Below are 14337 nucleotides of genomic sequence, written 5' to 3' on the forward strand. Positions count from 1 at the left end.
GGAAGTTTATGTGGGGTATCCAAACCAAGATTGTTGGAAAGGAGAACGGCAGAGTGAGGAATCGCCAGCCAGATGCAGAGGGAGTAGGAGGTGAATGTGCCATGCTAATAAATGTACTGCTACATATTAGAGTGTAAATAAGAATATAGGTTGATTAACATATAAGAGTTAATTAGTAATAAGACTGAGCTATTGGCTGAACATTTACAATTAATATAAGCCTCTGTGTGGTAATTTGGGAAGCAGCTGCTGGGTATTTGGGGACAGGTGGTCGGGGAAGGAAATGTCAGGTTACAAGCCAGATCAGTGCTTGCCTTTTTATCAAGAGTGCTGGGATTAAAAGTGTGTAGTACTGTGCCTGTTTTTGATATATAGTATTTGATAAGTATTTTGAAAATCCCTGGTTGTGGGTTTCTCTGCCAATGTAATTTACCAAATCTAGCTGCATTAATAAGATCATGTTTAATAAACAGAGCAAATGAACTCCTGGTGAAAGGCAGGAGAGAAATCATATGGTAGGTGTTGCAGGGGAAGGCATCTAGAAGGTGTAGAATCAGTGGTGCAGACTCCAGGTGCCAGGTGGAAAGCAAAAGCTGACTCCTTTATTGAGGGTATGAGCAGGCCTCTTATACCCCTCCTGGGACCCAGGGGCAGTGCTAATCTGGAATGCTATGTTGTTTCTCTCTCTCATTGGCTCAGGTCATCATTACATCAGTGATCTTCAGGCCTCATGGTGAACTTCTGGTTGACTCATAGGGAAGTACTAATGTGCATGCTTGACTGGCCCTGAGCAGGCTGTTAGCCTCCTCCTGCATATTTACCCTTTCTGAATTATTTTCATTGAAGAGAACTCAGTGGGAGTCCGGGAGCTATTGCCCAAGATTTGTTGACCCTGTCTTGGGCACTCAGCGATTGGATTGTGCCTGTCTTAGGTTGGCTTGCCAAACAAGACCTTATGCATCATTGACTAGCAGCCCTCAAAGGGTGTTTGCTGCGGAGAGTGTTCCCAGGTGGAAGGAAGGCCACTCAGAGGGAGACCCCTAGGAACTCTGTGAGCCATGCTTGTGTGACCTCTAGTGGAGGATTGTGAGAAGGTTGCCTAAGAGCCATTAATAACTGAGGAATAACCTTGTTGCCATTCAATGTGCTGTAAGACACTTGAGAAGGATGAAAAGTAATAGTAGTTTGCCACTCATTACTACATATGTGATGATCCAGGAGGGACTGAGGAGTCTTCTAAAGTTTTTCTAAATCTTAGTGATAAAATTTGTCTCAAAAGTCTTAGGAGGTACCTGCATCATATTGAGGTGGGAACATGTTCTCATAGGAGAACAGAATAGTTGAGAAACTTTTCCTACCAGGTGCCCTTATATATTGGACAAGTTGTGTCCTGGCCTAGGAAATGTTGGACACTTGGTAAGGGGCAAGGCAAATCGACCTAAAGTTAGGGTGGCATACCAGCAAGGCTATGTCACAGACAAATTCTACTTCTTCCATGAGCAAATCCACCCAGTTTGGCAAAACATGGACAGCCTGTTATATTAAAAAGGCATGCATCCCCTATTGGTGAGGGCTATGGAAGAGCAGGTTCCTCAACCCATTGGTGTCCCTCGGTGGCTGGCTGCATGTCTTGGGTAGGGATCCATATGGGAATGGTTGAGCCCTGTGAGAAAACACAAACATATCCTCTCCCCTCCCCCAAGTCAACATCAGGGTGGGCAGTTGCCATTGGAGGGTGATAGGGTTCCTCCATCTTACTAGGCATAGGTATGTCAAAGGTAAGGAAATTCAGGTGGAATAATGCTTTGGATAGGTCCAGATGTGAGTCTTGTTTAGCCTTAGGCAAAGCAGATTTGGCTAGGATATCCTTGAGTGTTCTGTGGGTTCTTTCCACAATGGCCTGGCCTTGGGGATTGTAGGGGATGCCCGAGGTATGACTTATCATCTGGGAACTGAGGTACTCATTGAGTTGTTGGGAAACACAAGCAGGGCCATTATCAGTCTTTATGGCCCATGGCACCCCCATGACCAGCATGGCTGACTTGAGGCCTTTTCCCCTGAGAGGAGGAACAGGTGTCTACCATGACATGAACATAGGGGAGACCACCAAACGGGGGCAGGTGGGGGATGGCATCCATCTGCCAGATTGCATTGGGCAGGGTCCCTTTAGGGTTCATGCTCTCCTTAAAGAGGGGACCCAGGGCCACCAGAGGAGCACAAGCAGGGCAGAATACAACTAAGTGTTTACATTGAGAAATAGTAAGTTCTAGGAGGAGCTTGTTTAGGCTCTTGGGGGACCGATGGAATTGTTGATGAAGCACTCTCGCTTATTCAAGTAGGTTAAGGTCTACAATCATAATCATGGTGTCAATTTGATTATTGCCTCTGGCCAGGGTGCCTGGGAGTTCAGTGTGTGACTGGATGTGAGAAATATGTCAGGGTGGGCTCTCTGAGCTAATGTGTCTTATATGGACAACATGGTCACTTATAAAGTATTTGTTTCTTCTTTGACTTGGGAAAAGGGCAGAGTATGAATGGCCTGGACCAAGTACTGGCTGTCAGAGAAAATATCCACAGGCTACAGTTGATATTCCATGAGGACCTTCAGGAGGGCTAGCAGTTCTCCCAATTGTTCAGAGCTGGGGTTGGGTAGTACATGGGTCACATGTTTCACTCCAGACCTGAATTAAGACCCCAGACCTGTTTTTGTTGAACTCCGAGAATGCCAGGGTAGCTTTAGGAATAGGAGAAGATGAAGGGGCACTATGGAGGTCTGACTTCCAAGAGGAGTAGGGACAGTGAGGTAGCAAGTCTTTTATCTTGGGGGCACGTGGTTATCCAGTGTCCCAGGGAAGCCCATTATTTCTTAGAGGCTGATAGAGTCTGCCCATAGGGGTTGAGAATGCCACAGGGAAAAGGAGAAGACAATTTTGTCTGGCTCCTGACCATAAGTCTTTGTTCCAGCATCTGTAAAGGTGAGGCAGAAACCATTTTATATTTTGAGGTGTGATTTTTTTTTTTTTCTGTAGATCTGAGAATGCTTGGTGTATCCACATTAACAGGCCTAATTGCCAAAAGACTCCCAAAATACCTGTAATAGTTCAAAGTGTGATTGTCTATGAGGCTTGTGTCTATCTAAGGAGTTAATGGCTAGGAGGGAGGTCACCTTACGAAGAAGGTCTTTGGCCTCTTGTGTGAGCCCAGTGTGAGCAGATAGACCTCTTGTGTGAGCAGGTAGGGCCCTCAAGTAAACAAGGAACACATTTGCCGAGGTGTCTCAATGAAGGGCATATCTGTTTTTGTGTCTCGCTCATTCACTCTTGTCTCTTTTGTACAACCAGGATACTTCTCCATTCCATTGTCTGTGGCAGTCTTCCCTCTTCCCATGGCTAGCCCCATTTATAGGGCTGGTGATGATAATCTATTTTTTCTCCTAGCAACCTACTTTTATCTCCCTAAGAAACAGATACCTGAGGTCTCTAGGATGGCAGCTAATTGAATGCATCTTCACCCATACCTCCTACTGAGCGTTAACCCTTTGATTCCCTGACTTCCTTTCCCCATGTTGTCCCATGCCTTCAAGAAATAGCCAGACTTGTACCAGCGCCCACCCATATACCCAAGGAGTCTGGGATGTTTAGGTGGAAACTCTGCCTCAGTACCCTCTCCTCCCTCTCCAAACCTCACCCCTCAGAAAACCTGCCAAGGGGCAGCTTCTCCCCTTGAGATGCTCAAGATCGTACCTACATGGTATTTAAGACCCAGACCCTAGATCTGCCACATGATTTCTCTTCCTTCCATTTCCGAGAGTCACCCTGGAGTGTTCTGCTTCGCTTTGCTCTGTTCATTAAACCTGGTCTTATTAATTCAGCTGAATTTAGCTTATTGTATTGGCAGAGGAACCTCCAAGCCAGGGATTTCCCAAAATTCTTGTAAGTATTTTAATCATAATAAAATTTTATATTGCTTTCTATAACTGTCTTTTATCTATATATCCTTGTCTTACTGATATGGTTGGAGATATTTTGTGTTGTGGCTGTTGGTTTAGCTTGGTTGGCAAAATGCTTGAGTAGCATGCACAGAGCTCTGGCTTCAATCCCTGGCACTACACAAACTGGGTGTGTTGGTACACAGATGTAATCCTACCACCTGGGAAGTGGAGGCAGGAGGATTGAAGTTGAGAGTCATTCTTGGCTACATAGCAGTTTTGAGGCCAACCTAGAGTTGAGGTTCTGATTACTTGCTTGTTTTTAAAAATATTATAACTCCCATCCATATTTTTAATAATATTTTTTATTTAAAGTTGAAATGAGCTTGATTTACATGTCAGTCTCATTCCCTCACCCTCCTGTCTTCCCCTTTCCCTCTCCCAATCCCAATCCCATCCCCTTTCTGCTCCCCAGGGAGGGTGAGGGCTTCCATGGGGGATTTTCAAAGTCTATCGTATCATTTGGAACAGGGCCTAGGCCCTCCCCAATGTGTCTAGTCTGAGGGAGTATCCCTCTATGTGGCATGGGCTCCCAAAGTCCATTCTATACTAGGGATAAATACTGATCCATTACCAGAGGCTGCATAGACTGCCCAGTCCTCCTAACTAACACCCATGTTCAGGGGGTTTGGGTTGGTCCTATGCTGGTTTCTCAACTATCAGACTGAGGCCCATGAGCTCCCCCTTGTTTAGGTCAGCAGTTTCTGTGGGTTTCTCCAGCCTGGTGTTGACCTCTCCATCCATATTTTTTAGCTCTGTGTTTGTATTCTTAAATCTACTTTTTAAGTCTAAGGGTTTTGTTGTTGTTTGTTTTTGTAGTGTTGGCAACTGAAGGTCAGGCATCATGTGTGCCATGTAAGTGGTCTACTACTGAGCTCTATTCCTAACCCTTACTGAGTTTTTCAGTTGGTAAACTTTACGTTTTAGTTAAGCGATTCCATTTTTAAAGTTTCTGGCTTCTGCCAGACACTGCTATCCACTGTTTTATTATGACTATCTTTGCTTTGATCCTTAGAAATATGTACAATAACTACTTGTTTGGGCTATGCTGACATCTTTTACTAACTTCTGTATATCTGTGGAGTAATCATAATGGATCTGCTACCTTTTTACATTATGCTGGACATTGTGCTTATTCTTTGTTCTGTCAGGTAGTTATATTAATGAAACGTCTTGAAGGTCTTGTTAGCTTGGTCTTAATTTTAATTTTGAAATTTAAATTCTAAAGGACTTTTAAGATGTGGCCTTTTGAGGCTTCTGCTCTGTTCACATTTTGTGAATCTGTGTAGGCTGTCACAATAAAATGCCATAAGTATAAGTCTGGGTGACTTATAGCAGAAATTATTTTCTCAGTTCTGCAGACTGCAAGTCTAAGGTCAAAATAACAGTAGGGTTGGTGTCTGGTGAGAGCTATCCTTGTTGGGTCACAGACAGCAGTTTTCTAGTTCTGCAGTGACTTTTCTAAAAGGACACTAACCTTGTAGCATCAGGACTCCATCCTTGTGACTTTGTTTAACTTCCTTAGTGTCTCCATCTCCAAATCCTGCTATATACCGGGTTTAGGGCTTCAACATAACCAATTATGGGAGTGAGATGAGCATTCAGTTGTAAAGGTAGGATAGCTTCCAGCACTGTAGAGATCTAGCACTATTTACTAGATCTCTATTGAATTTCATGGAGTTCCACCCTCCTGAGAGGTCTTTTCTTTTAGCTCCTTGTCTCTTGACTTCTTCATTTGGGCTAGCCTTGGCCTAGCATGTCCATGCAAAAAGTTGAGTCAGCATGAGTCTTGCTCTACATTTCTCTTCCTTCAGAGTCCTCAGCACTACACTGCCTATTACTCATTTCCCATAATGGTTGTTTCATACATTCTGTCTTTATAGCTGTATTTGGTAGCATAGCAAATTGATACCAGATCCTTTGTCCTTCTTGGAAGGAGAAGACCAGTCATGAGTTCTTATTTGCAAATAGTAGGAGGAGCTTGAACAATTTCTTGGCAGAGCTCTTGCTTTATACAATTCCTTTTCTATTACCGATACAGCCTGTTGTGTTAAAAGTTTTATGGATAGACTTGGATGTTTTTCCAAGCCATGCTGTGAACATAATGGACTGTGTGGAGGAGACTTTGTTCCTTCTAAGTATTGAAAGAGTGATTCTTGGGATATTGTTAGACTCTTACTGCACTCTTTTATGATGTATTTGTGGTTCTCTGTATACAGTAATCAGAGCCTGGCAATGAAGTGTCATGACTTACACCCACCAAACTCTGGTAGTTTAGCATTTAGTCCCCAGGCGGGCTCTTTGAGCTCTCTCCCCTCTATGCATTTGACATGGGATAATATAAGATGCAGCTCTAGCACTACACAGAGTGACATGCTGTAAAAGAAAGGCTTCTTAATTACAATATTTAAAATTTTTCCAGGAGTTTAAAATATTCCTAAGTACATAATTTAACTGTTACTTAGCTCACTTGAAAAATGAAGTCCATTTTGGCAGGCCATTATAAAGTCTTCACATTTTATACATTTTTAAAAGAATAATTGTGAGTCCTATATTTGTAGAGTAAACTAGGCTTGATGAATATTCAAATCAGAGTGCTTCCATTTTCTATGGGATTCAAATCAAGCAAACAATATTTTCTTTCCATATTTTTGTATTATTGGTAGGCTTTGGGGGGGGGTATCAGAATAAGCTCTGTACCTGTTTGTAGCACAGTGGAAAAAAACATCATGAAAAGTTGTGTTCTAGAAGAACTAGTTAGATGGTTCAAGATTAGACCATATTGATGATTGATTGAGCAGTGTTTGTATGTTTTATACATATGGGTAGTCAACAAAGTTGGTAATGATAGTACTAACTTCTCATATAAGTGAGGAAGGACACTTTTGTTTTTCGAGACAGGATTTCTCTGTGTAGTCCCGACTGAGAACAGGCTGGTCTTGAACTCAGACTTCCTCCTCCCTCTGCCTCCCAAGTGCTGGGATTAAAGGTGCCTTGCCCCAAGGAACTTGATGTGTAGACCAGGCTGGTCTCAAACTCGCAGAGATTCACCTGCCTCTGCCTCCCGAACACTGGGATTAAAGGTGTGCGCCACCACTGCCCATTGAAAGGACAGATAATTAAATGTTGAAGCTGCTTAACAAATCTTATGAAAACATTTTTCTATTTCTGGTTTATACTATCTACTAAATGAGGGTCAGATATACATGTGACAAATGTCTTTCAGACTTATATGTAAGAAAGAAATAATATACGTACAGAAGAGAATATGGGTGAATATTGAATTTTCAAGTAATTCAAACTTTATGATATATTATAAAAAGGTAGAATCAGTTCTGTCATGACAAGTAAAACTCACAGGCAGAGGAAGGATAGACACAAAGCTACTGTAATATGTGTGATTTAGTCTACAGACCCTGAGGATAATGCTTCATGTATGAGAAGTCCTTTGCAGCCCTCTTTGTCTCCTACATGAGTTCTCAGACATAGCCATTCTTGAGTAAGCAAGCAGACCTGGAGCCACAGATAGCCCAGTACTCTGCCTGTTGCCTTTGGTTGCCATGTGACACCACTGTTGAAGTTCCGTCTTAAGTGTTTGCTCGGCAGTAAAATTTAGAGTAATCCAAGATTTCACCTGGACCACGTTGGTCGTTATCTTTAAAGCTCTTTGAGTTTGTTCTCATCTACATCTGTGTGACACATTGCGGCCATTGCACTAGCATCATAGGAAGAGCATCCAGCATACCATTCACTCGTACATGGAATGGTAGTGGTACCTACTGCAGACCTCAGGTACTGTTTGGTGTGCTAGAAATAATAAGAGTGACCAAAAAATCCTGCCATAATAGAGGGAGGTAAGGAAAGAGGAGGTAGAAGAAACAGACAATAAATAAGATTTATTCTCTGAAGCAGCTAGAGAATGGCCTATGTATAAAGGCCTACCCATCTTTTTGAGATAGAATTTCACTATGTACTCCAGGCTGACCATGATCCTCTTGCCTCAGCCTCCGGAGTGCTGGAATTATACACACGTGCTACCATACCTGGAAAAATTTAATCCTCTTCATTTTAATACTTGGTTTATGTGGGATATGAATATGAGCAGTATTCAATACATAGCAAGGACACTGAGTACTTGATGGATTGTAAGCCACAGTTTGCTGATTTGTTTATATGTGTATGTACAAGCTTTCTCTAGGTACCCCAAGTTGGTATGGAACTCACTTTGTAGCCCAAGATAATCTGGGCTCTTACTCCTCAACTTTAGCCTCCCAAGTGCTGGAATTTCAGGCATGAGTCACCTTGCCTGGCTTACTAGCTATTTTTCACTACCTTTTATAGGGATTCTGTGGAATCTGTCTGCTTCACCCCCTTCTCTTCCGCCTTTTCCGCCCCTCTCTCTTGGGAACATGCATACACACATGTAATGGTAAAGTATATGCAACTATTAAAATAATGGTATAAGACAGGGTTCCACCGCTAACCAAGAAGCTTCTGCAGTTGTTACCTGTTGACATTGGGAAAATTGGTTTTCTTCACTGAGTGTCACTGGGTGTATCAGCTATACTTAAGGGCAGTCCCCATGCCTGGGCACTAACATAGTATAAATACTTTGTTGCTTTTTATTTGTTTTCTTTGTGGTTCAGTTTTGGCCCTGTTTTACTGGTCTTTTGCTTGTTTTGGGGGGTTATTTTTGTTTTGTCATACAGAGAGAGAGTGTGTGTGTGTGAGAGAGTTGGGTAAGGAGATGGAGAGTTAGGGGAGGGGAAACATGATCAAAAATACATTGTATAAGAAAAATTAGTTTAAAATAACTTAAGGGGGCTGGAGGCTGGCCCAGAGGTTAAGAGCACTGGGTGCTCTCCCAAAGTTCAATTCCCAGCAACCACATGGTGGCTCACAACCATCTGTAATGAGATCTGGTGCCCTCTTCTGGCCTGCAGGCATACATGCAGACAGAACACTGTATACATAATAAATAAATAAGTAAATCTTTAAAAAATAACTTAAAATAATATGTTGGCATAGATGTCTGTTTATGAACATGGGGTAATTTATTTATAACTGGAAACATAGGGAAATTCCATTTAGAATGGTCATGGTGTTTGGCTTGTTGATGGTGTTAATGGCAAATGCTTTGGTGGATTTTCGTTTCCAAGAAGAGGGTGCTGGTAGTGGAATTTTGAGTCTCTTGCTCCTTTCTGTGTTCCCTTCACCTCTGGGGCTTGAAGTAGCAAGTCCACATGACCAGTGGGTGATTCTTTGCAGTGCTTGCCTTGCTTATAATGTAACTAGATGTAAGACTGGGACCATCTTACCAGAGTCTTGCCTGAACCACGGGTACTTTTCTTTACATCTCTGTAGAGGTATATCCCTGTAGGGAGAGGCCTGCTCTTGTCTTGCCAGTCCTCTTCTGGGGAGCACAGTCACAAGCCTGTACACCTAATGCTTGTTTGTGCTGCTGAGGCTCAAACCTGGGGACTTGCACATGTTAGCAAGTGCTCCACTACTGAAGTTGTCAGTAGCCCTTGCTTTGGCTGTTTGAAACAAGTGGCTCACACTGGCCTGGGGCTCCCGAGTATTCCAGGCTGGCCTCCAGTCTTCCTGCCCTAGAGCTAAGGTCATAGGTCTGCCCCTAGAGCTGAGGTCATAGGTCTGCATCGCCACACATGTCATAGGGTTGTTAAAAGATAAGTTCCAGCAGCTAACTGAGGTGAACTAGATTCTATGTAGGTTTTTGTTTTTTTCTACTTGCAATGTACAGCTGCCCTCTAAGCTTTGTATCTTTGTCTTTTAGAAATTATTCTAGGGTCCCTGCTGCCCTTTCTGCTTATTACTGTATCACCTGGGATGGATGTGTGTATACTGCTGTTTTTGAATTATTAAGGAAGGCTGGTAAAATCATTCTTTCTCATTTTGGCTACTAAGGATGGAATCCAGGACTTTCAGCATATTAGACCAGGACATTCCAACTCTGTTCTGTACTGTCAACCCATAAAATGTTTCTAAATGGTGACCTTTTGTATATTAGTTACTAGCAGGAAAAAGTTGTATGTCTCCCTTCATACTGAAACTTTATTAGAATTTTATAACAGGCTGGATATGGTGATTCCTGTTATAATCTCAACACTGGGGAGGCTTTTGTAGGAAGATCATTAGTTTGAGGTCAGTCTGGACTTCATAGTGAGATGGCCAAAGTTAATATAGTAAAGTGCTGTGACTTAATCATTTCCTGAAGATGTCTTTTTAAGCAGTTGGGTTTTTAAACTTGACTTTGGTCATGAAATATTTCACATTACATAAAGGACTATGAGAATAAAATTTCACATCGCACAATTAATAGTCAGAAGGCGCTATGGTTACTATTTTGGTTGTTTGACCTCTAGTTTAATGTTTATCATTCTTATACATGTTTTTCACTTTTATTGTCTGCATTTTATCTCTGAATAGTAGAATGGTTTTTTTTGTTTGTTTGTTTGTTTGTTTTGTTTTTTTTTTTTGCCATTTATTTACTGATAGTTTAAAAACTTTGGGTTAAAAAAAAAAAGTAGTCTGTTCAGCATTTGGGAGGCTGAGGTGAGACAGTGTGACTCTGAGACCAACTAGGCTGGTAGGTATGGTGAGTTTGAAATCAGCCTGGCCTAATGTAATGAGAGGTGTCTCAAACATGGGAAAGAAAATACCCTTATGTATTAATAATGATATAAATGTAAACTGTTATAGCTACTTTGAAAAACTTTAAAAATCAGAATTACCATGCGACCCAAGGATTATATTGGCTGAATGTCAAAGAGGAATAGAAACCTTTATCTACATAAAAACTCATACCTGAATGTAGCTAGCAGAAATTCATCATTTCAATTAACAACAACAAAAAAAAAAAAAACATTAGCAAATTCAATGAACTGATGAGAAGATGAATAAGATGGGTATATCCATGCAATAGAATGTTACTTACCTGTAAAAGGAAACAAAATACAGGTACATGCTGTGACATGGATGAACTTGAAAGCATCATACTAAACAGCAAGCAAGTCACTGAAAGCTGTATCTTACAAGTCTACTTGTGTGGAAAGACCAAAGAGATAGCGATGTAGAGGCAGGAATCTGACACAGGAAGAGAATGGACGTAATTGCCAGTGGAATACAGATTTCTTCTGGTTTTTTGGTTTTTTTTTTTTTTTTTTGTTTGTTTGTTTTCTAAACACTTAATACTTTTTTAATTTTATATGTATGAGTATTTTACTTGCTGTGTCTATATACTACTTTTGTGTCTGGTGTCTATGGAGTCCAGAAAAGGGCAATGGACCCTCTGGAACGGAAGTTACAAAGAGTTGGGAGTTGCCATGTAGGTGCTAGGAATTGGACCTGGGTCCTCTGGAAGAAAAACCAGTGCTCTTAACTGCTGAGCTGTCTATCCAGCCCCCAGTACAGATTTCTTTTGGGAAAATGATATGCTTTAAAATTAATGGTGAAGTTTCATAAGCATATAATTATACTAATATTGATTGTTAAATGCATGAGCTGTATTATAATGTGAATTATAAAGTATCCATAAAGATACTTTAAAAGCTATATGCAAATATTGTAAGTCCTTTAATTTCTAGCTTCTTTTTGACTCATCATTTCAGCTCCAAAGCATGATGTCAAGAGACTCATTATTCTGTTTCTTCATTTTATATACATCATTTGCATAGTCTCCACGGTATGAGTTTCCTCTATTTTGTCTTGTACTCACCAATTTCTCTCTTTGCTATTGAAAATAATATTTAATTGAACAGTTTAATGCATCAAGATGGTTCAGTGAGTAAAAGGCTTGCACCCAAGCCTAACAGCGTTAGTTTAATCCTTGGCATCCACATGGTGGGAGATAATAACTCCTACCTCCACACATAAGCAATGGCATACATGCTTTCACATACATGCATGCACTCTGATACATAAAATAAAAAGGAAGGTGATGCATATTTCCTTACATGAGCATATATTTTAAAAACTGTATTCCAGCTGGGCAGTGGTGATGCATGCCTTTAATTCCATCACTTGGGGGCAAAGGCAGGCAGATCTCTGTGAGTTCCAGGCCAGCCTGGTCTACAGAGCTAGCTCCAGGATAGCCAGAGCTGTTATACAGAGAAATCCTGTCTTGAAGAACAAAAAATAATATTATATTATAAAGTAGGATTGATGGAGTTCAGATAATATAATTCATTTTAGAAGACATTTTACTGATATATCTGAGAACATTTAGTTAGTTTTAGTTCGTGTCACTATAGGATACAATTTAAAACTGAAGTTGGCCCTGGTAGCTCAGGGTCTATAATCCCAGCTCATGGCAGCATGAGGCGTCTTAAAGAATTATTTTTACTTAAAATTTTTTTTGGCTTAGACTTATTTTATGTGTGTGAATGTTTTGTTTGCATATATGTCTGTGTATCATGTGCATCCTGGGACTGGTGTTACTGGTGGTTGTGAATCGCCATGTGGGTGCTGGGGATTGAACCCAGGTCCTATCCAAGAACAGTAAGTACTCTTAATCACCAACCCATCTCTCCATAACAGCAGGGCGAGGCCTTACATGAATTCCAGACCAGCCTGGGTTACTGTGAGAGACCTTGCCTTAAAACCAAAACGAACAAAAAACCCAAACTTTAAAAATACATAAAAATAAAATTGAAGTTAATACAGTGTATTCTTTTCTGGAATTCATCTATAGTTCTCTGTCTTGACAGGAGAAAAGGCAGATTGGTAACTATTGCCTTCATTGGTATCTGAATGTTTTTTAAAGATACATTCTAATTTTTACAATGTTAATATGTCTTACAGAAAAAGCCACAAATGAGTACAACACCACAGAAGACTGGGGTCTGATTATGGACATCTGTGACAGGGTTGGAAGCACTCCCAATGGGTAAGATGCTCATGGGTAAAGAGCTTGGATGGCTTGTGACTTCACAAAGGATCTTGACATGCTAATTTTAATGGAAGCATATATTTAAATTTTCTATGTAATGACTTACTTAACTAGCTGTTTGATTACAGGAGATAGAAGTAAAGAGATGAGTGGACTAGGTTTTGTGTTGATTTTGTACTGAAAAACCTGATCTATATTTATATAGATAACTAAAGGCTCTCATAGCAGGGATGCATGCTAATCGTGAAAACTTTGGCTGTTTGGGAAATTTCCATATGAGGTAGAGGTCTGTGAGAGCTCTTCTACATACAGTATGTAACATAAAGAAAAGATCAAACTTGTAAAAAAAAAAAAAAAAAAAAATGCTTTTGTACAGAACACAGCTGTTGTGCTGCTCTGGTTTTCTTTAGCCAAGGGTGATTGTGCAATGTGCTGTTTTAGCACATTCACAGGTGTCAGTGAGCCTTTGAAGAATCTGTAGCATGTTAGCTTCTTTCAGGATGAGAATTTGCTGCTGGAAAGTTCAGTCTGTCTGGAGAAAAAGCATTTGTATGGTGTAGTTCTCTTATGTTGACTAGCTTTGTGGTGAAGTGATTCCTATTGGAATACTCAGTTTTATAGAATCTGTGAACCACAGTGTGAAAAATCTTATAGACTTAACAAAGATGTTTATAGAATTTTATTTTTAAAGATGTAGTTACTAAATACCTCATATTTTTAACATTGAATTGAAACTCTCAAAATTCTTAACTTTCTCTCTCTCTCTTTTTTTTTTTAAGAGCAAAAGATTGCCTAAAAGCCATAATGAAACGGGTAAATCATAAGGTCCCTCATGTTGCATTGCAGGCATTAACTGTGAGTAAATCTCGGGTACTTGACTGTGTTTAAAAGTGCATTCACTTCAGTGACTCAAGTCAGAACATTTTGATGTTTATATATTCATTTTTATTTTAATTGATAGCTTCTTGGGGCTTGTGTGGCAAACTGTGGAAAGATATTTCATTTAGAAGTATGTTCCCGTGATTTTGCAACGGAAGTACGTGCTGTGATAAAAAATAAGGTAAATTTTAAACCAAAAAGAAGTTTAAGTCATTGCACAATAAATGTACTGTGCATTATTTTAATTATGTGTAATAACGTTGCATTACTGATGAAACCATTTTTAATTAAGTTAACACTTCTTGTCCTTGATTTTTGATAGGTAGAACACTCAGGCTGCTTTCTTCCATATTTATACATCCCTCTATATGCATCCTTGTATGTCCCTGTAGACAGACAGACACACACACACACACACACACACTAACCATTAATACAAGGTCATGTTGGCTGAGGCCTGGCCATTGCTTTGTCCATTTTGTGTAGACCACCTTGTTTATTTTTAACCAGTCTTGGAACTTGGCTTTGTCAAGGTCACACAGGTAAAAAGTGGTATGGT

At 40.4% G+C, this 14337-nt stretch overlaps 1 protein-coding gene across 2 annotated transcripts in view; it reads left to right on the forward strand.

Moving 5' to 3' along the window:
* Stam2 (signal transducing adaptor molecule 2) overlaps positions 1 to 14337 on the forward strand; it is a 58639-nt gene that overhangs the window by 10907 nt on the left and 33395 nt on the right. The window contains exons 2-4 of one of the 2 annotated variants that reach the window (XM_051184697.1): positions 12812 to 12896; positions 13679 to 13754; positions 13861 to 13959. In XM_051184697.1, coding sequence (XP_051040654.1) covers positions 12812 to 12896; positions 13679 to 13754; positions 13861 to 13959 — 260 coding nt within the window. The remainder of the gene's footprint in view (positions 1 to 12811; positions 12897 to 13678; positions 13755 to 13860; positions 13960 to 14337) is intronic. The other variant, XM_051184698.1, reaches the window with a different exon arrangement.

The sequence above is a fragment of the Phodopus roborovskii genome, unplaced genomic scaffold (genome assembly GCF_943737965.1).
Source record: "Phodopus roborovskii unplaced genomic scaffold, PHOROB, whole genome shotgun sequence".
NCBI lineage: Eukaryota > Metazoa > Chordata > Mammalia > Rodentia > Cricetidae > Phodopus > Phodopus roborovskii.